Genomic DNA, 20,685 nt, shown 5'->3' on the forward strand with positions numbered 1-20,685 from the left:
CGCGAATTCGAAGATACGCGATTCTGCAGGATGAAGAAAAAATGGAAGGAATTAAAACCAGCTGCTTCCCAATATAGCTGTCTTAAAATGATACTTAAAGCAATTAAAAATTCAGTCACTTCAATCTTTATATTACCATAAGCCTATTCTTTTTACAATATAAGCTGAGAAGGGAGATTCTAAAACATGGTATCGGATGCAGAGGTAAATAGTCTTAACAATTTGAGCAATACAATGATCTGTAGCACTTCCGATTAAACTTGGGCAACATATAATACTAATCCATCGGGTTGGTATAGTGAAAGAATCGGATTGACCATTTCCATTATTGTATTACACCTTCCTTTCCAACACTCTTGAAGATGGAGTAGTCTCCCTCCCCTTCTATTTGAACAGTTATGGTTAGGTCACGTCAATGTTTTGTGTTAATTTTTTAATAGCCAGAAGAAAACAAAAGGCAATATGTGAGAGGAGGGAAGAGAATAGAGGGGAGAGAATCATATTCCCTTGAAGATAATGATCCTGAACAAGAATCTGAGAATGTAATCCAAGTCAGTTTATAAGCAATCATAAACTATTAAGCTTAATTAATTAACTAGGGCTGTAACTGTACTTAATATTGGATTTGATCCTTAATATGCTGGATTAATTTCGTTAAAAACCCGACATATGGTACCGGCAGACGTCACTTGTTCAGTTACACTTCACACATACATCTATTTCAAAATTTTCAAACTTTTCCTTGTACCTAGAAAAACTAGAGAGAATTTAAATGGTTGGTTTATCACTTAGCACGTTTAAGAGAATCAAAATCTGCTACCTCTCATTTCAAAGCTAAGGGATGACAATGCATATGTAATATGCAAAGTAATGCATATGTAGGGTTCAAAGTAGAGCATATACTAGCAACAACAAAATAAAAATCCATTATTTAAATTAAAATATTAGCAAAAATCCATGGTGGATATGGTTTACTGTTGTACAATCATACCCCCTTCAAAGCCGATAAATTTATCAATTTGTCGGAAACAAGATTCGGTATACTGAGTGTAATAATGAAATTGGTTGGAAACTTGAAACAAAATTTTTTCAACCAATTATATTACCACACCAAGTATACCGGATTGTGTTCCTGACACACTGAAAATTCTCTCCTCAAACTCAAGGCCAAAGTATAGAATCAATGTTATTATTAGTACTCATTGAAAAATATGCTCTCACTGAATTAAAAAACAACTGTGCTGTTTGAAGAGATAATGAAGGGATGGGATGGCTCGCTGAGGAAATTATTGTTTTACTAAATCAATGGGGATTAATTTTCAAGGCTTTTTTTCAGAACCATAGCCAAGAATCGTATGCGCCTTGGAGAATAATCATCTTGCTCAGTTTTTTTTTTTTTTTTCTTCTTTACTTGAATTTTTATTATTACATGGATGTTTATAATTAAGACAAATTGCACGTCTAAAGGGTTTGTATAATTGAAGAATGGCATCTTGTTCTGGAATGTGGGAAGCATATTCTTATCTATGACATGGATTTGATGAGCTCAACCTTGTGCAAACATTCGGAAATGGATCCTCTAAAGATATTGCCTTTTTGGGCAATGGTCAAAAATACCCTAACTAATGTGCCAAGAATGGTGAGTAGAGGGTAAACTAAAATACAAGCATATAATTTCAGTGTCCTAATCTCAACCGTGTAACATATCTAAAGTTTTAAAAAACGTATAATATATCAAGAGTGGTGAGTACATGATAAACTGAAATGGAATGGACATGTTATATACACTCGCAAAATTTCTCCAAACAAAAACCTACCAATACATCGACTAAAGTATCGCAATTAGTCCTATCTTAGTCGGCCAGCGACCAGTGCCAAACTTTTAAATTAACACCAATTAATTAGAGATAAAAAGGCAAATGTTTTAGTCGATTAAAAGAAATTAACTGTACTCTCATGAAAAGGTAAATAATAATTAAATCCTAATAGCACTGACTATATTTTCATGATGCTTATGATATTTTTTTTATTATTTTGGTAAACTTCATGATACTTATGATTGATCCACGGGGAGTGCACCTATTGTGTGGTCAATATCTAGATCATAGGTTATGTGGGGTCAAATATATTGATGAGATGGAGAAAATTTTCAGTGTGTCCGACAACATGGTGCAGGATATAATTGGAGAAAAGTTTTTTTTTTTTTTCAAATATCTTTCTAATTGTACAATGACATATGTAATACCACTTCATATTTCAGACACCTTAAAAAATCTCTCAATGGGTTGGGTCACTCTGCAAGGAAAGCACCATATATGGCATCCGAATCAGATCATCATTTCCATGGCTTTTCATTGGCTCTGTTTTATATACCTAACGGCTTAGGTTTCATGCGTAACTTTATTTTCTCATCCTTTTAACTGAAATTACACGTTGAAATATATGTCTCTTAATTTTAAACAATTGTACCTAATAGGTTCAAAGTTCTCGTATAAAGTTGTTATATATAATGTAACACGACCCTTAATAAGGGGATGTTGGTGTGCTGTAGTTGGAATTAGACGCATCATCTCTATTACTGACAATTGATACGCTATTGATATAATGTCGATATATTATCTTATAACATGGTCAATATAAATCACACAGTTCATCAACTACACATTTCTTTCTCTATAATACAACTTTTTTTTAAGTACAATGATATATTTTATACTAAGGGGAGGGAGAAGTTCGGCTAAGTAACACAATACGTAATCTAATTTGGTATCGAATTCATCATCCAAGAGATTTGAACCTAAGGCCTCTCACTTACAAGTGAAGATGAATATTACTAGACCGTAGTACTGAGTGACATCTATAATTCAACTTAAAACCAAAGATCTGAATTAATTTTGTCAACTAAAGAAACTCTCTCAAATTTGGGACTCTATATGAACTCTCTGTCGTTTCATATTTTTACCACAATATTTTGTAATGTTGACGCATGAATTAATTTTAAATTGTGAAGTGACAAAAATTTTACAAAAAGTATCACTATGAGAGTTTACTATATATGTTGGTTTCTGCGTAAGGGCATATATATTATGCATGGAACACTAAGGTACCGTTTGGTATGCAGACGGGACAGGACGGAACAGATGATGTAAATATTGAAAAAGATAAGGAGAAATTTTGTCATAAAATGTTATAAATTTGTGTTTCAAGGATGTGGAACGGATCGTTCCAGGGGGAAAATGTGGAACGAAAAATCAGCCAAATTTCGTCCTATGGGACAACCCGTTCCACAGTTTTTAGGCACAACAAATATGAGACAGAACGGCTTGTCCTATTCTGTTCCGTCTTGTCTCACGTACCAAACGGTACCTAAGAGGAGAGAGCCACGTGCGTGTGTACGGAATGTCAAGAAAATGAAAGGGGCATCTTTTCTTACTAACGCTGTCAATTTTCCACAATTATAATGCTGATGTTGCAATCCATGTCAGAGAAGAAAAAACGACAAAAATTATAGCTAGGGCAACGGCTGCGGATCTTTATTTTATTTTATTTTGGGTGGTGCCATCACCTATTTTTACTGCATACAATATTCTCTCGATTACCAAATTGAATAAATTGAAAAAAATTAAGATGCATAAATTAATAAAGTTGTGTAAGAAATAAAAATAGTATGTGAATAGTAGTACTCTTTATTATTTTTAGTTTTGGTGGGAGGATCGGATCGTGTTGACAAGTTGGAATGGATTTAGAACAAAGGAATATAATTATATCATCACATCTGGAACCTCTTAACTTATTACACCACCATAGAAATTCGACATTTATCATTTATCGAATGTATCAATAATATGCCAGTGTGTTTAATTGCTCATATCTTGTTTAAAAATGATATGAACAATGGTTTCATTTAATATAAACTCATTTTATCATATGTAAATTGTGTTTCAAAACCCCCAAGAGCCTCAAAGACCTAATTTATTACATAATACGGGTACTGACATGTCACATTTAGAATACAAGGTCTTCCTCCGTCCTAAATGCCAACAAGTATCTGCTGGCAAAATGGGTTCATATAGTTCATATACTTTGTTTATTTTATATTTTACAAACGAAAGTTTGATTGCTTAATGAAAAGCAAGAAAAATAATTGAAGCTTTAGTTATCTTCAATTAGTGGAAATCAGGCTGGTCTAATTGGAGCTAACATTGGTGTGCTTATAAATATTTTAGTCAATAAGCTTCCCCTTTCACAAATAACCAAGTAGGTCTTGGCTTACTTATGGGGCACTGCAGCTTCCAACTTTCAAAGTGTCTAAACTGCCCTTTGATCATATGCATACTAGTTGTGAAACGAGGGGTAATGGTGGTGATTAAGGAGACATATATTAATATTTTCACTAAGAAAAAGATAACAACTTTGCTAATCATCCTCTTTAGTGCCATTATTTATTTCTCCCTATATCTTGAATTGGATTTGATCCCCTCTCCATATCCCGCCCTTTCAAAATCTTCAGGAGCACAAGTTGGCCGAGATAGTCGTAGCATCCGGTGGCGATTCGGTTTACTTTCCGGTGAAGCTGGTTACTATACCCTTTCAAGTGGAGGAAGCATAGGATGATGGTACAAGTGCAAAGGATATTTTAGAATGTGCTCTTAGAGAAATTGGTACGAGCACATCAATCAAAAATTCCTTTTTTCCCAACCCCCATAAATATGTCACAAAGGGCTTCGTTAGAACACTCACAAGGAGAACTAGAGCCTCTTCATCATCCTTCTCTCTCAGAACTAGAAACTCTACGAGAAAAAATGGTGAAGTTCTCCAAGCAATTTGAAGGGCAGCTCGTCCCTGAATGGAAGGATGCATTCGTCGATTACTGGCAGCTTAAGAAGGACCTCAAAAAAATCCATCTCCTCAACTCTAACAACAACAAAAACTCACCTACTAGGCACCAAAGTAGCCCCTCTTTATCCAACACCCTCTTCACTTCTATAAGGAAGTTCTCTCCATTTGGCCATCCACATAGAGAACATGACCTCATACATGTACACATTCTCTCTTCCGAACCCTATTATTATGATCGTTTTGCAGTTAAATTTTGAAACGCGTGGTTTAATTTGTGGTCTTACAATTATGTACCAGGTTCACAAGAAGCTTGCCTCATCCGCAAGCAAGGAAGACATGTATGAGACTGAATTGTTAGAACAATTCGCCGATACTGATGCTGCGAAAGAGTTTTTCGCATGCCTCGACCTTCAGCTGAACAAGGTGAATCAGTTTTTCAAAACAAAGGAGAAAGAGTTCGTGGAGAGAGGGGAGTCCTTGAGGAAACAAATGGATATACTCATTGAGCTCAAAACCGCCTTCAAGAAACAGCGCGGTAAAGGAGCTTTTGCACTGAACTCCAAGGAGGATATCTCCATGTCATGCTCCTTCTCGTCTGGTAATTTCGTCTTAAATTTCAAACGAACTGAGCAAAAATCTGCATATGCTTACACGCATGCATAATACATGTTTTAGTCGTACTTTTTGGCATATTTCCCATTTAAATTATTTCTCTTAAATTCTTAATGTTTACCTTTTGATTAACAACTGTCGTCCATAAGATTTGAACTCTGGGTGATGATGAACACCAAATACTATGTGCTCCATTTATATTTTTTGTAGTTTGCTATCTATTTCACGAAATGGTCCTAACACATGCAAATTTAGTGTCATTTTTTACGTAGCTGTTGGAACCGAAAATCGATGATATGTAGTTCGTTTCTGATGGCCCTGTTTCTTGGATACAGATGAGGACTCTGTTAAGGGCAAAACAGAGCAAGAACAGCCGCAAGACAGCACAGATGACTTGGAGAAAAATGAAGCGGCATACTCTGAAGGAGGCGAATTGGGAAAATCAATGAGAACGAAAAGTGAAGATATTGGGAAGCTAAGGAGCATGTCAAGTCGTTCTTTCAGCTTCCAAGGGAAGAACTTGAAGATAAACATTCCTCTAACAAATCCATCGCGTACTTTCTCAGCGATCAGTTACGTAGTTTGGGAAGACCTGGTGAATCAGTCCTCGAGGAAATGCGGTGCAGACGGAGGTAAGCTGCACATCAACAAAACCAAGTTGCATCATGCGGACAAGATGATCCGAGGCGCTTTCGTTGAGCTCTATAAGGGGCTGGGATATCTGAAAACTTACAGGTACGATCATCGGAATTTTTTGAAGTTCAACAAATAAGGTTTTGAAGTTATTACGCGATCGAATTTGATGAGTCAGGGAAGCTTACGTGCTGTCCATTTTTCAGGAACTTGAACATGCTTGCTTTTATAAAGATTTTAAAGAAGTTTGACAAAGTAAGTAAATGCATGCCTCTTAACTTCATCTTTTAAACTTGCATTTTGGTTTTTGCTTATGTAATAAAAGTTGAAATCTTCTTTTCTTTTGCAGGTCACTGGAAAACAAGTGCTTCCAATTTACCTAAAAGTTGTGGAGAGTTCCTACTTCAACAGCTCCGATAAGGTACCTGGCAAACCCTACTTTTTTCGAATTTTCGACCACAAAGTAAATCTCGATTTCGATTATGCTAGCTATGTTTTAGAACATTTTTGCATGATTTTTTTATTGGATCATATTCAAATGTTGGCCACCAGCTATCAATTCGTCCAAATATTTTCTCGACAATTTCAAGTGGCCATTGATCCTGTAGTTTATGACTGCACAGTGGATGCCATTAGATTCATAAAAATTGAACCAAGATATGCTTGTCTGACGCGTAAACTGGAAAAAGTTTACTTTGCAAGTCAATAGTATTTTTGCTTATTACTTTCGAAAATGATAGGTGATGAACTTAGGAGATGAAGTTGAGGAGCTTTTCATCAAACACTTTGCCGAAGAAGACCGACGAAAGGCCATGAAATACCTTAAACCGACGCAGCGCAAAGAATCACACTCCATAACGTTCTTCATTGGTAAGTACAGAACTTTCGTGAAAACTGATCACAACGTACTTTATTGTAAAGGAAAACTAATGAAAATGGTTTGAAAACTTTGAGTTTTAACGATAAGGACAAAATAAGGGGTGAAGTGAATAGTACCAAGATTGACTTTTTAGTGTAAAAATGTGGTTTTTCTGAACAGTACCGGGAACTTTTCGTTAAAGTTCCTTTATTTTAATAATAAAAGTTAAAAGTACCTAAGTGGTTTTCCTTTACACAACTTTTGTTGAGGAGCTTAAAGTCTGTTCATTTTGTGGCCATACAAAATTTAAGAAACCAAAGTGTACAGACCCATTAGGCCACTAGGGTTTTGGAAACATGGCTGTGCCTTGTCGACTTTTTCTTGGGTGGGGAATTGGGCATAGGTCCCATGCTATTGCCATTGTTATTTTTTAAACAATTTTTTGTTGTACAAAGGTAGAACCCTAACAAGGGCCATCGACACCTAGGGGGCAGCAAGATTTTTTAACATAAAAGATATGTCGCGTTATATAGTAAACCTCTCTGCTCATACATGATATGTAAAATTGATAAATATGTAACGCATTGGACTGCAATGACTAAGTACTCAAGTGGCTTATCTTCTTATTGATTGTGATTACTAGGTTTATTCACGGGATGCTTTATTGCGCTCTTAACCGGATACGTCGTTATGGCTCATATCACGGGATTGTACAGACGGCAGCCAAAATCGGTCTATATGGAAACTGCCTACCCTGTACTTAGGTAAGTATTGCTGCAAATAATGTGAACTAGTCTTAAAAATGTTGGGTACGACCTTTTAGTCTTAAAAATGTTGGGTGTAAACAAGGAGGAGAGGCAAAAGAAATAAACTTTTTCTGTTTTGTTTTTGCAGCATGTTCAGCCTACTGTTTCTACACTTCTTCTTGTACGGTTGCAACATTTTCGCGTGGAGAAAGGCGCGTATAAATTACAGTTTCATCTTCGAATTGTCCCAGACGAAGGAGCTAAAGTATCGAGATGTGTTCTTGATCTGCACCATGTCGTTGACTACTGTGGTGGGAGTCATGTGTGTTCATTTGTTACTGCTAACAAAAGGCTACTCATATGCCCAAGTTCAAGCAATCCCTGGCCTTCTTTTACTGGTATTTCTTCAACTCATAACACGATAGATTAGAAATTGAATATCCAGTAATTAGTCATTGGGTATTTCTTAACGTTCTTGTAAACACGCAGACGTTTCTCCTGTTACTTGTATGCCCCTTCAACATCATTTACCAATCAAGCCGCTTCCGCCTTCTTCGTGTGATAAGAAATATCATTCTGTCACCTCTGTACAAGGTACCGCATCTCTCGAACATGATGAAAACAAAACATTTTCGATAATAGCTAAAACCATATTCGACCAATTAAATTAGCTTCTAATTAGTTTCCGTCTGCTGTCTGCAGGTCGTCATGCTGGACTTCTTCATGGCAGATCAACTTTGTAGTCAGGTATCATTGAGCACTAAACCGAATAAATTCGAAAGAAAATTGATTCTAGTTCCTCAAAAAAAAAAAAAAAACTCTTCTGATTTGTCATTACAATATACTTATTCGTATTCAATAGGTACCGATGCTTAGGAATCTCGAGTATGTGGCATGTTACTACATAACTGGAAGCTACAAAACTCAGGACTATGGCTACTGCATGAGGGCAGGGCACTACCTAGATCTTGCTTATGCCGTGTCCTTCCTACCCTATTACTGGAGAGCAATGCAGGTATACTAATTAGTTCTTTTTCTCTCTGGTTTAACCTTTACTGTCATTTTTCCTTTGATGAACTAAAACATATACATCTGACTCAGATTTTCGATTAATTGGATTTTCAGTGCGCTCGGCGGTGGTTTGATGAGGGTCAGACAAGCCACCTGGTGAATCTAGGCAAATATGTGTCAGCAATGTTAGCAGCCGGAGCTAAAGTAGCTTATGAGAAAGAACGGAGCATCGGATGGCTCTGTCTTGTTGTGATCATGTCGACTTTTGCAACAGTTTACCAATTGTATTGGGACTTTGTAAAGGATTGGGGTTTGCTACAAATGAATTCCAAGAATCCTTTGCTTAGGAACGAATTAATGATTCGCCGAAAGTTCATATACTACATCTCAATGGTAATTATCATGTCCCCCTCAAATAAATCACAAATTTGAAGAACGAGATGTTTCTTGTGTGGCAAGCAACCGAGAATGAACATATTCTTGAAATAAAAATCTGATAAATGTCATGATAAAAAGAAGATTCCCAGTCTAGTTCAGAGAGGACAACATGACAGGAAAGAATTAGATGTTGTTTGAGAAGATGCACGCACATCATCGAAACAATTTTTGTGTTCTCTTTCTAGGTTGTAAAATCTGTCGGGTTTCAAATCCGGTGTTTGACGAATGTTTTGGATGCTATATCTGCAGGGATTGAACCTTTTTCTCAGGCTAGCTTGGTTGCAAACTGTTCTCCATTCAAGTTTTGGACATGTGGACTACCGAGTAACCGGGCTGTTTTTAGCTGCTCTTGAAGTCATCAGAAGAGGGTTGTGGAATTTTTTCAGGTAAACTAAAATCCCCAAACTCCCATGATTCTGATTCTTATCAGTCCACATCTGCAGCCATATGCAGAAATTGACATGAAACTGAAATATAAACATATTCTTCGATTTCAATAGATCTAACGCACGATTTGTTCGAATGGTACAGGTTGGAGAATGAGCATCTAAATAATGCAGGCAAGTTTAGAGCAGTTAAGACTGTACCACTGCCTTTTCATGAAGTGGATGAACAAGACTGATGCCCCATTGGCAACAGTTGCAGATAGAATTCGATGTTTAGGCGTTTTCGGAACAAATGTTTCCAAGAGGAAGAACCTTGTTGTTGAGAGCTCGTTCCAAAGTTGATGTAACAAGACACATCAACTGTGTCATCTCTTTTTGTTCGATCGGTGGATTTGAGGGGAACATTTGTTCATACTTGTACACAAAAAATTTCCTTCATCAATGAAAAGAAAAGGAAATTGATGCAAAGTGCAAATACATGTTGTATATATGCTCAACCTTTCTGTCCTTGTTCCATGGAGCAACAAATACTAAGTAATTAGGGTTTCAATAGTCAAAGTAAATCCTAATGATGTTCTTGTGTCTGGACGCTTGTATAAGATACCTAACACATAGAGGTGGGATCGGGGGATGGGTGAGACAAAAATAGGGGTCTTTGCGTGGTTTACTAATTTGTGTGTTATGTTAGGCAATCACTCCAAGCGGACTCATTTTAGAAATTTATGCAAATCCAAGTTGATTCATATTATAATTAATTTTTTTTTTAAAAATGGACCAGCTAATGACTTCATCATTGCAGTCTATCATTCCAGTGGGAGGGGAAAAGACTCACAATGGGTATTTCAGCTTCCTCTGGCCACCATCGTGTAATTTATCATGGTCGAAAATTGAACTCAGAACGTGCCGTATAGAATACAGGTCTGAAATTTGTTCCTAACTACTGGGTCATATTATAATGTATTAACACCCCACATTAAAATTTAATATTAAATGACTTATTTACTCCACTATGTAATGACAATTTTGACCTTATTAGGTTTTTAAAAAAATAAAGATTTATAAATACACCCCAAATCACTTTTAGCGTATTATTTATCTTCTCAACTATCAAACATGTTGATTAAGAAAAATTATCTTTGACGAATGGAACATGAAATTGATGTTTCAGGAGCTTCACCTGAGGTAAGACTTCATAGTTTTCATTGTTTTAGTGATTTCGATGACATCGATAATTATTTAATCTTGCGTTTGCTGCATTATTTAAACTTCTATATTCATATTCATCTTTTAGTGTTCATATGGTTAGATTCAATCTCTGAAATTAAAAAATGAGTGCTATAAGATTTGAGAAATGTGGGGTGTAAATAAAATGTGGGGTGCATGTGCAAAATATAAGATGTACATTAAGAATGTAGGGTGTGGGGGTATTATGGGAAAGTAAGTAGGGTGTATTAAGATAATTTTTAAGTGAAAAAAGCAAATGTGAAATGTATTAAGTTTGTGGAATTTATTCAACAATCTGTGGAGTGTTAATATAATTAGCCATTATAATTTGGGTTTTTGGGATTTGGAGGTTTAAAGGACCGTTGGTTGCCCAACTCAACCTTTTCCATAGAACACGTGGCAAAACCAATTGATTTGCCCAAAAGATTCGGTGCCCAAACCAAGAGCGTGTATTCAATTGGGATTTTGAGGGATTTTAATTCTTTTAATAAATTTAGAGGTATTCAATTAGGATTGTATGTGATTCTCTGAAATTCAAGGTATATTCAATTAGAATTTTAAAATAGTTTATTAAAATTTTTAGAAATTCGGATATATTCAGTTATGATTTTTTAGAAGTTTATAACGTTCCAAGTGTATTCAATTAGAAATTGATTTTAAAGAATTTGAGAAAGTTAAGGAATTAGAGGGAATTTGAAAGATTTAGTAATGTATTTTAAGCATCCACAAATATCACCTCTCCCCATAAGATTTTGAGAGAATTGAATCAAAATTTTATATGAAATCTCTACGAATCAATTAAACTCTATAAAAATCCATTGATTTATAAATCATTAAAGTTTATCAAATTCCAATACACCCCCTGAAATACATCCTTGCAAAACAGGGAAATTTTCAGAGTCTACAGAGCTACATCCATGGCGGCGACACCAACCGCCAGCGGTTTCTTCCCCGCCGTTCCATCCCTCTCGCCTCCCATAACTAACCCTAATAAACCCATTTGGTTTTTCAGACCCTTTTCTGCTTCGAAGAAAATTCCTACCGTCGGCCTCTCCTGGTCCTCCAACCGCGGACGAAACCCTGTGTGGTGAATTTACTCTTCTGGGCTTCTTTCAATTTCTCTTTTTTCATCGTCTACATATATTTTTATGCTAAAGTTTAAATCTTTAATTTCAGCTCAAGAATTTCCCATACGGCAGGTGTAGCACTAAAGCGTGGCCATGTGGTGCTGGCTGTTTCTGGGTTGATGAGTAGCATTTCTGAGACGAACGCAGAATTGGAACCGAATAATCTGAATACGGTACAATATTGATTCTATTCTTCTTGAATTTTATAGAATTTTTGTCTTTTTCGTATCGATATTGCTCGTAGTCATTTAATTTTAAGGAAACTAAGGAAAAGTAAAAAAAAACTTCTGTTTTTAACGACAAGTTTTTTTTAAAGGTATAGTAAATAGTGCCAGTTAAAGGTAAAAATGTGGTTTTTCGTTAAAAGTGAACAGGGAAGTGTTTTGTTAAAACTCCCATTACCGAACAGAAAAAGGTAGTGCCCTTAGTTTAAACTTAAGATTCTTTTTCCAATTTTTTGATGCCAATGTGACATGTTAATATCATTCCAATGTGTGTGTGTTTTGCTATTGCTTGAATTTGTTTACTTTCTTCTTAACTCGGTTTCCTGGATGCCTTATCGAATTTTCGAAGGATGCCACGATTGATATACAACTTCCAAGAAGAAGCTTGCTTGTGAAATTTACTTGTAACTTGTGTGGTGAAACGACAAATAGACTCGTCAATCGATTGGCTTATGAGCGGGGGCTAATTTACGTACAGGTACTTGTTCCTCTTGTTGGTATTAGATTCTGTGTAGTTTGTTCTTGATTATGAAATAAACTTTAAACTGTTTTTCTGTCAATTTGTTGATATTTCGGTGCATGCCAATACAAGTCAAACCAAAAAGGAAAAATAATCATAGATTAATTAAGGATTAAGCGTTTCAACATCGTTTCTAGTTCGCTTAGTCTAAAAAGCAAGTAACAAGTTTTGGGTTCATCTGACTAATTAGAGTTACTTCTCATCAGTGTGCAGGGTGTCAAAAGTATCACAAGTTAGCTGATAATCTTGGCCTTGTGGTTGAGTATGACTTAAGGGAGGATATCGATTTGGACACAAATACGGATGAAGTTTGATCCAACATTGATTTCATTATGCTACTTTTGAGTAGTCTTTTGGATAAATTAATTCTCGGCGGTTGAAGGAATTCATCTCCCTTGATATATTGAACACGAAGTAAACAAAAAAGTAGTAAATTTCGATGTCTCGTCTGTTGTATTATTGATGCTTGGATCTAGGGTTATACATATGAAAAAAAATATTATCTTCTTGCGATAGTCTCTTAAAAAATCTTCGGCTGATGTACCAATAAATTCATAGTTCAACGTCTAAGATTGATAAGAACTTTAGCTTGTCATTGCCAGCAGTATAGTGATTGCTAATCCGGATGTAACCCACAATCCTGATATCCCTCCTTTCTGGTGCAGTGCATATCCTCCATTCTGTGAGACAAACAAGCAGAAAGGTCATCGGAAAAAAATTAAAGCTGTCAAGTAATATTAATAAAATTTGAGTTCAGTCACGCATATATGGTGTTCTATGGTACCAAGAGTAAGAGCTGGTTAAATTCTTTACCAAATCCAAACTTGGTGATGGTGCGGGTGTTGTGTCGTCCTCTGTATCTGTTACTGTAGGTGGTGCCGGGGGGCTTTGTACAGTAGGTGCAGGTGCTGGTGCATTATGATGATGATGCTTGTGCTTGTGCTTCCTCTTGTGTTTGGGTGGAGCAGGCGCAGGTGACGGTGCTTGCACTGGTTCTGAAGCTGGTGGCACAATAACCGGTGCTGGCGCTGGTACTGGGGTTGCTTTTGATGGTGAGGGCACTGGTGCCACCTTAGCTGGTGCTGGTGCGGGTGTGGATTTAACTGGAGCTGGGGCTTGAACTGGTGTTGGAGATACATGTGGTGCCGCTACAGGAGGTGGCAATGCTGGTGACGAAACAGGTGGTGATGGCGGCAGTTTTGGTGGCTGTGATGGAGTTGACACAGGTGGACTTTGGGGTAGCGGGGGTGAGACGGTTGGGCTTTTGGATGGTGTTACCTTAGGGGAAGGTGATGCAGGTGTGGTAGTTGGTGGGGTTACTGCATTTACAGGCGGTTGTGTTACTGCAGTTGGTGCACTAGAAGGTGGTGGGGTTTTAGTCGGCAAAGTAGCCGGTGCAGCAGGTGTGGTAGTGGGTGGCGGTGCTTTGGCCGGCAAAGTAGAGGGCGCAGCTGCCGGTGTCTGTGCACCGGTAAAGATTACTTGACAGCTGAGGGAACACAAAACCAAAGCCAGCAAAATCGAAGCCATTTTCAAAGACAGATTCCGATGAAAAGAATTGGAGGATGGTCAGTTATATATTAGTTTGTGAGCAGAGAAAAATGCAGGAGCCGGAAGAAACGTTTGGTGAAACAATTGAAGAGGGAGGGGGACGTAGTTTTCAGGTGATTGGAACTTCCCTGCTAATCATTTGGCCAGCAAATGTTGTTAATGAACTTGGGAGCCTGGCAGCGACTTGGACTGCAAATAAAGTCCGAGAAACTGACAAACAAACTATTAATTACGGTTATCTAATTGCTACACACAAGTCTCGTGGCACAACGCCCGCGACAATTAGAAGAAACGTCTGTTTTTTTATCGTAACAGCAAAGCTCAACTCTGGTAGGAGGTATACATCACTTCTTTTTGAAAGCAAGGTCCTCAATCCTCTATTCAACGCCCTTCGTAGCACGGGATGTTGCGGTAGCAGTATCCGTGTCATGTTAGCTGCTCTCCTTATTAAGCATAAATGACCGTTTGTCACTAAGCCAATTCAATTTTTGTTGTTGGAAGAGATTCGCACTCTTAAGATGAAACAAGGGATGGCAAAACAAGGATGAATCATAATCAAACGTGAATATCAAGAATAAAAGCTACACCTTAGAAAAGATACGTTGCCTAGAACATTGCCACATATATACGGCTCCATGTCAATGTTACGTTTCTGTAAGTACTTTTAGCTCGTGCGTGCTTTTGTTGGGGACACATTACTAATTATATTGAAAGTTAAGTGCTTTTCGGAAACACAAGTCTTTCAATGGTGCTTCTCCAAAAAGTACTTAAAAGTGCTTTTATAATTCCTACACGCTTAAGCTTTTTTTGACAGCATGCATGATGATCATTAGTGAAATCATTAAGCTAGGCAAGACTTTCGGACTACAACAAGGGAAGGAGGGAGAGAGAACTACATATTATCTACGGTACGGACAATTTTCAACACAGATTTGTACAATCATCAAACTATAGTCTTTGTGCTAACCCCTCACAAACAGAACATTATGTGGAAGATGTCATGCATCTTTGTAAGCAACTTTGATGGATGGTGAGAAACTGGAAGAGGGCGTGAGGTCGCTGCTGCTGCCGGGTCGGCGTTCTTTTCCTTCTTCTTTCTCCTCAGCCGGAAGAATTGCTGCATTATATCTGCACAATCCGATGCCAACACACCACGTCGGATGGTCAAGTTTGGGTGGAATGGGTGGACAGGAGGAGCTGGTTTGTCCGAGTGCTCCGAGCTATTTCCTTCACCCCCTTCAGGGAAAAGTCTGCAAGCATATTTACAGGTTGACCGGATAAGGTACTACGGAACGAAGAACAAAGACTGGATATCATATCTAGTATAAAAACAGGCTATGGGTTATGAAGAAGAACATAATTCACGGCTATGAAGAAGAACACAATTCGCATACCTTATCCAGCTGCCATCAGCTCCGAGAAGCTTATTTGGAGCTCCCCATACAACAGTGTCGACTCTTGCTTGGAGTATCGCTCCAGCACACATAGGGCACGGTTCAAGTGTTACATACAGAGTGGTTTCCTGTGACATCAGAAAACAAAAATCTAAGTCTAAGGTGGAACAAAATCATCAATATGCATGTATATATATTGGAATAAAACTTGGAATGGGTAGTAATAACTAAATAATAGAGAATTACCGAAAGCCTCCATGACCGGAGAACGTTAGAAGCCTCCCGTATGCATATCATTTCTGCATGGGCTGTTGAATCCCGTAATTCTTCCACTCTGATACACATATAAATGTAAATATCCAGAAGAAAGCATTTACTACAAAACATACTTATAAGCTAATAGAACTCACAGATTACATCCACGTGCAATAATCTTTCCTTGTTGTACCAGTACAGCCCCGACAGGTACCTCCCAAATATCAGCAGCCTTCTTAGCTTCGAGAAGTGCTTCTCTCATAAACATTTCATCCATTTTTCTTTGTTCAATTTCAAGTGTATGTGCTTCTGCCCATTCGTCAAATCTGTCTCTGAGGACTTGCTTATTCCTCTGAAGCCTCCTTTGTTTCAATTCCCCACCCATTTGCACATTGTCTGATACTCCTTCAGTCAACTTCTGACTGCCAAATTGGTCTATGCGCTCCACTGAACCACTTCCAGAGACAATGTTACCGGCATTTGAAATTTCTTCTACAACAGCAGACTTTACGCCACTAGCAATTAGTGGTTGAGATGACTCCACTTTTTCAATGCCAGAAGAACCTCGAAAACTCTTTTGATTCTCGTTTGAACCTAATATTCCCTCACTGGAAGACGCGGAAATGACTTTTGATGGCAACCCACTTTCTTCTTTATTAGGAGAAGACGGCGTGCCTGCTTCAAGAAGTCTTACTTTGTCCCTTGATCTCAGTTTTCCACTTTGAGGAAATGATTTAGGCGGTTGCAGCTGATGTTCCATGTCTTTATCCCTTTTTGCGTTCTTTTCATTGTTGTCCTCGGTCTCATGGCCAGAAAACCATGCCTCACTACTTGCAGATTCATTTGATGAAGTCCTTCCACCCGACTTCACAGCAGAATGAGGGGTCTCAGCGTGCGAAGTCCACCTCAGCCTAAAAATATCTGCAACAATGTTCCATACAGACCTGCCCGTTCTCTTGACAACGGTAATCCCACTTGTTGTGGTAGCCTCTGATTTTTCTGCCTTGGGGGTTTTAAGAACAGACGTGTCTGGTACATCCCACATTTCATCAGCAGGCCCTTTGGTTCCAGAACCTCCAGATGAACGCCTTGAATCGTTTCCCTTTTTCTGAGAGTCTTCAGACCTATTTTGACTCGAATCCACTTGCCCATTCTTCTCACCTCCATGTGCCAATTTTGCTTCAGAAACTGTATTTGCATCCTGATTTTCGGAAGTTAAGACTTCATGTCTTGCTCTATCAAAGAACTCCCCAACAAACTGTGAAGATGACTTCTCCAAACGGTAAGCTGAATCCAAAGCATCTTCCGGATTAACAAGGTATAAAATCTCCCCTTCAGTCCGAGTGTTTCCATTTCCGCTACTTGATTCTTGGAGCGAAGCCGAAGTACTTTGCCTATACTCCTCACCTCCATATACTAATTTTGCTTCAGAAACTGCATTCTCGTTCTGGTTTTCAGAAGTTGAGACTTCATGCCTTACTTTCTGAACAAAATCCCCAACAAACTGTGAAGATGATTTCTCCAAACGATAAGTTGAACCCAAAGCATCTTCAGGAATGAGGTATAAAATCTCCCCTTGAGTCTCGGAGTTTCCACTTCCACTGGATGATTCTCGGTGCAAAGCAGAAGTTTGGTTCCCCAAGTGAGTACGCAAGGCAGGCGAACCACCATCTGGAATTTCTTCAGAAATTTCCTGAGTTGCCATCCCACTTGATGACTCCATGCTCAGCGATCCTCTAGCTATCAATTGAGAAGGGGGAGGCAGCAGCATTGCCCGTGGGCTTATCTTATGCCCCTCAACATTATGCGGTTGCATTTTAGCTTGGGAAACCACATCCAAAGATGATTGGAAACTAGAGGCTTCTCCCAAGCCACTTTGGGCCTCTTTTCTGAGTTTAACTTGCATGCGGTTTTCAACAGTTTCATTATTTCTACTCCTTGTTTCCTCCATTGATGAAACAGCTGATCTAATACCACTTTCTTGATTTACAGTTCTCTTCCTTGAGATTCTTTGAGAATTGGTAGTGCTATCTGAAGTAGGAACCAAGTTTGACTGCTGTACCTGGTTTGTAATTCCAGTTTCAGGTTGGACAATATTGGCCCCTTCAATACCACTGTCACAAATTTCTGATACTTCAGTGATTTGTGGGGACTTTCTTCCCAAGTTGACGAGGCCAATGACCTGCTGACCTATTTTGTGGCGTTGCACGTCTGTCTCATTTGCTGAACTCGGCAATAAATTTGTGTTTTCTTCCTGGTAAATCCTTCTTATATCAGTCTCCCTCCGCCTATCAGAGATCCTTTCAACATCAACAACTCGAATTTGCGAAATTTTTGAGGGCTTTTGGTGGTCTCTGTTTAACTCTTCATTTCGACTGGTATATTCAGCTGTGTTGTAACGTTCATCTTGCCTTTCCTGCACCAAGTTTGTAGCTATCGCTAGGTTTTCTTCCCTTTCTCTGAGTCTCTCCTGGGACAAGAAAGTTGTTTCAACATCACTTCCACGGATTTCTGATTCCTTGCGTTCTTGAAATTTTCTTCGAGATTCATTCACGCCAACACCAACAGCTTGGTTCTGTGTTTGACTATATTGTTCTCTTGTTCCCTTAGTCAAATATGAATTCTCTTGCTCATAGTCAAATTGCTTGCGGGATCCAGAGGCCTCTCCGAACTCACTTTGACTGGTCTTCAACACTCTTGAATTCATCTCTGATGATTTCCCACCAGCCTCGGCTTCTTCAGCTACTACTTCTGTAAGCTTCTTTTCTGTCTTCTTCCTCCAATCCCACATGACACCACCCTCAACTGCAGTGTTTCTTTGTTTTGTTATTTCTCCTCTGCCCTCGGAATCATCCATGTACTTCCTGTAATCTTCAATGACCTGCCCACCAAATCTGCCTCCAATATCAAATTTTGAATCCTCGTACACACTTGAAGCTGATTCCCCAGAGAGGCCGTGCTTATCCTGAGCATCTGCCTCACTTCCGAAATCGCCAGAAGATGATAAAGAGTAATAAGAAGAACTAGAACCTCCTCTCATTCCCCTACGATTCTCATCTCTCAAAAACACTCCCCTCTCTTCTTTCTGTCTAAAATCCCCTTCACTCAAATCAACTGTGGCTGATCCAAATTGGTGGTTCAAATTACTCTCCGATGTATTCACCTTAACATTACTTTTCTTCTTCCTACTGTTACACTCACTACTATTGTCTGGTTCGATGTCCACTTGCACTCCCTTAGAAGAACTTCCATTTTTCTCTCTACCACGAACACTCACCCTCTCTACTTCTACTCTCTTAGATAAACAGGCATTTCTCTCTCTACCACTAAAACTCCTCCTACTCTCCTCTTCTACTCTCTTTGATGAACCAGCATTTCTCTCTCGATCAATCAATATCCTCCAACTCCTTTCTTCTGCTCTCTTAGATGAACTCTCATTTCTCTCACTACCAATCAAACTCCTACTCTCCTCTTCTCCTCTCTTTGACGATCTACCACTCAAAATCCTCCTATCCTCCTTCTCCACTCTCTTAACCGAAATCCCATTTCTCTCTCTCAGAAAACACTCCCCACCCAATTCCTCACTCAACAAGCTGAGCATAGCCTCAGCGTCATCGAGACCACCCGAATCATATACTCCACCCCCTCCCTCCCCATCAACCACACAACTACACCTCCCCTTCCTTCTCCTACCCCTTCTACCATACACATTCCTCTCCCTAATCGAGGAAGGGAGCTCACAACAACCCCAGTCAGGCCTACAATCCTGAACACGATAACTACACCCGTCCCCGACACCCAAAACCAACCTTCTGGAAGCTGACCATTGAAGCAATGTGGATTGCCTCAACCCATACAAGGAACAAGGGTTTATGGCCACTCTACGGACTGAAAATCCACAAGAATTACAACAACAACATGATTGTGATGATGAACAACGAATTGGGTTAATCGGGTTTCTGTCAAATCTTTCATTCAACAAGTAAGAGTAATCATTGAAGCAATATGACAGAGAGCCTTGCCTTCTGCTTCTCACAGAATATAAACTTGAGCTAAAATATGTGTTCTGCATATTTCTACCTGTAGAGAGAGAGAGAGAGAGAGAGAGAGAGAGAGAGAGAGAGAGAGAGAGAGCGAGAAAGACGGAAGAAGAAGAAGTTTACCTTTGAACTGAGATGTGGGTTCTGGAGAGCTAGTGAGAGTGGAGCTCTGAGTGAAGTAAAGGTGTGGTTTTTTGGGTAGACCAGAATCCAGATTGCTAAGCTGGAAAAGCAACGAGCAGGACAGACAGAACCAACTAGGAGAGCGATTCAAAATTGAGTTGACTCGTTGGGTGCACTAACCGGTCGATTTTTTTTGGGCTCAAACATTTGTTTGGGTTGAGTTGTTCTTGGACACTCAATTTCTGGACCAGAAATTGGATAGAAGCTAATGTGGGTTTGAGTGGGTTTAATGCTTTATGGACACTAATTTATCAACCAAGAAACCAATTTCTGGTTCATTGGGATACATTAATATTGAGTTTTTATGACCTTAATTCAATTGGCAGTAAGAGCCCTCGTCCAATGAAAATAATTTGTGTTAGGGGTGTCTGACCTCGTCATATGTAGGGTTTCTAGCACATACTTATGAAACGTTCTCTATGGTACTGTTTGGTACATAGGACGGGACGAAACGGAGTGGGACGAGGCGTTCTGTCCCACGTTTGGTGCGCCTAAAACGGGTGGAACGTGTTATTCCACAAGACGAATTTTGGGTGAATTTTTGTTTTGCCTTACCCCCTGGAACGACTCGTTCCACATTCGTGGAACACAAAATTATAACTTCTCTGTCTCCTTCTTCTTCCTCCTTGTTTCCATCCGAGAG

The 20,685-nt window shown here is 38.7% G+C and overlaps 4 protein-coding genes across 4 annotated transcripts; 2 read left to right on the plus strand and 2 right to left on the minus strand.

Annotated features, from left to right (window-relative positions):
• Nucleotides 1-4,473: 4,473 nt before the first annotated feature.
• On the plus strand, nt 4,474-9,992 carry LOC126607491 (phosphate transporter PHO1 homolog 1-like). Its single transcript, XM_050275102.1, has 14 exons — nt 4,474-5,039; nt 5,137-5,437; nt 5,787-6,186; nt 6,291-6,339; nt 6,434-6,505; nt 6,825-6,954; nt 7,587-7,707; nt 7,838-8,087; nt 8,179-8,283; nt 8,392-8,436; nt 8,552-8,704; nt 8,815-9,093; nt 9,388-9,524; nt 9,670-9,992. The coding sequence occupies exons 1-14, from the start codon at nt 4,710-4,712 to the stop codon at nt 9,758-9,760; spliced, it is 2,463 nt and encodes an 820-aa protein (XP_050131059.1). The 5' UTR covers nt 4,474-4,709; the 3' UTR covers nt 9,761-9,992.
• Nucleotides 9,993-11,588: 1,596 nt separating this feature from the next.
• LOC126607503 (uncharacterized) lies at nt 11,589-13,127 on the plus strand. Its single transcript, XM_050275119.1, has 4 exons — nt 11,589-11,835; nt 11,925-12,048; nt 12,449-12,577; nt 12,826-13,127. The coding sequence occupies exons 1-4, from the start codon at nt 11,666-11,668 to the stop codon at nt 12,931-12,933; spliced, it is 531 nt and encodes a 176-aa protein (XP_050131076.1). The 5' UTR covers nt 11,589-11,665; the 3' UTR covers nt 12,934-13,127.
• On the minus strand, nt 13,047-14,420 carry LOC126607500 (lysine-rich arabinogalactan protein 19-like). Its single transcript, XM_050275116.1, has 2 exons — nt 13,433-14,420; nt 13,047-13,299 (listed from the first exon to the last, which is right to left on the minus strand). Exons 1-2 carry the CDS (start codon nt 14,147-14,149, stop codon nt 13,204-13,206), a joined length of 813 nt encoding a protein of 270 aa, XP_050131073.1. The 5' UTR covers nt 14,150-14,420; the 3' UTR covers nt 13,047-13,203.
• A 570-nt stretch (nt 14,421-14,990) lies between these two features.
• Nucleotides 14,991-20,188, minus strand: LOC126607488 (tRNA(adenine(34)) deaminase, chloroplastic-like). The gene is made up of 4 exons (XM_050275095.1): nt 15,975-20,188; nt 15,811-15,898; nt 15,565-15,692; nt 14,991-15,420 (listed from the first exon to the last, which is right to left on the minus strand). The coding sequence occupies exons 1-4, from the start codon at nt 19,889-19,891 to the stop codon at nt 15,141-15,143; spliced, it is 4,413 nt and encodes a 1,470-aa protein (XP_050131052.1). The 5' UTR covers nt 19,892-20,188; the 3' UTR covers nt 14,991-15,140.
• Between the last annotated feature and the right edge of the window lie 497 nt (nt 20,189-20,685).

This window comes from Malus sylvestris, chromosome 16 (genome assembly GCF_916048215.2).
Source record: "Malus sylvestris chromosome 16, drMalSylv7.2, whole genome shotgun sequence".
NCBI lineage: Eukaryota > Viridiplantae > Streptophyta > Magnoliopsida > Rosales > Rosaceae > Malus > Malus sylvestris.

What these genes read in the sequence shown, in the direction of transcription:
- LOC126607503 (XM_050275119.1), top strand. Translation starts at nt 11,666, where the DNA reads ATGGCGGCGACACCAACCGCCAGCGGTTTCTTCCCCGCCGTTCCATCC. An exon ending in CGCGGACGAAACCCTGTGTG is followed by an intron (nt 11,836 to 11,924) that starts GTGAATTTACTC and finishes CTTTAATTTCAG; the next exon opens with CTCAAGAATTTCCCATACGG. An exon ending in GGGGGCTAATTTACGTACAG is followed by an intron (nt 12,578 to 12,825) that starts GTACTTGTTCCT and finishes ACTTCTCATCAG; the next exon opens with TGTGCAGGGTGTCAAAAGTA.
- LOC126607500 (XM_050275116.1), bottom strand. Translation starts at nt 14,149, where the DNA reads ATGGCTTCGATTTTGCTGGCTTTGGTTTTGTGTTCCCTCAGCTGTCAA. An exon ending in CATCACCAAGTTTGGATTTG is followed by an intron (nt 13,300 to 13,432) that starts GTAAAGAATTTA and finishes TTTGTCTCACAG; the next exon opens with AATGGAGGATATGCACTGCA.
- LOC126607491 (XM_050275102.1), top strand. Translation starts at nt 4,710, where the DNA reads ATGTCACAAAGGGCTTCGTTAGAACACTCACAAGGAGAACTAGAGCCT. An exon ending in TTTTAAAGAAGTTTGACAAA is followed by an intron (nt 6,340 to 6,433) that starts GTAAGTAAATGC and finishes TTTCTTTTGCAG; the next exon opens with GTCACTGGAAAACAAGTGCT. An exon ending in GGGTTGTGGAATTTTTTCAG is followed by an intron (nt 9,525 to 9,669) that starts GTAAACTAAAAT and finishes CGAATGGTACAG; the next exon opens with GTTGGAGAATGAGCATCTAA.
- LOC126607488 (XM_050275095.1), bottom strand. Translation starts at nt 19,891, where the DNA reads ATGCAGAACACATATTTTAGCTCAAGTTTATATTCTGTGAGAAGCAGA. An exon ending in ATTGCACGTGGATGTAATCT is followed by an intron (nt 15,899 to 15,974) that starts GTGAGTTCTATT and finishes TATGTGTATCAG; the next exon opens with AGTGGAAGAATTACGGGATT. An exon ending in TCCGGTCATGGAGGCTTTCG is followed by an intron (nt 15,693 to 15,810) that starts GTAATTCTCTAT and finishes CTGATGTCACAG; the next exon opens with GAAACCACTCTGTATGTAAC.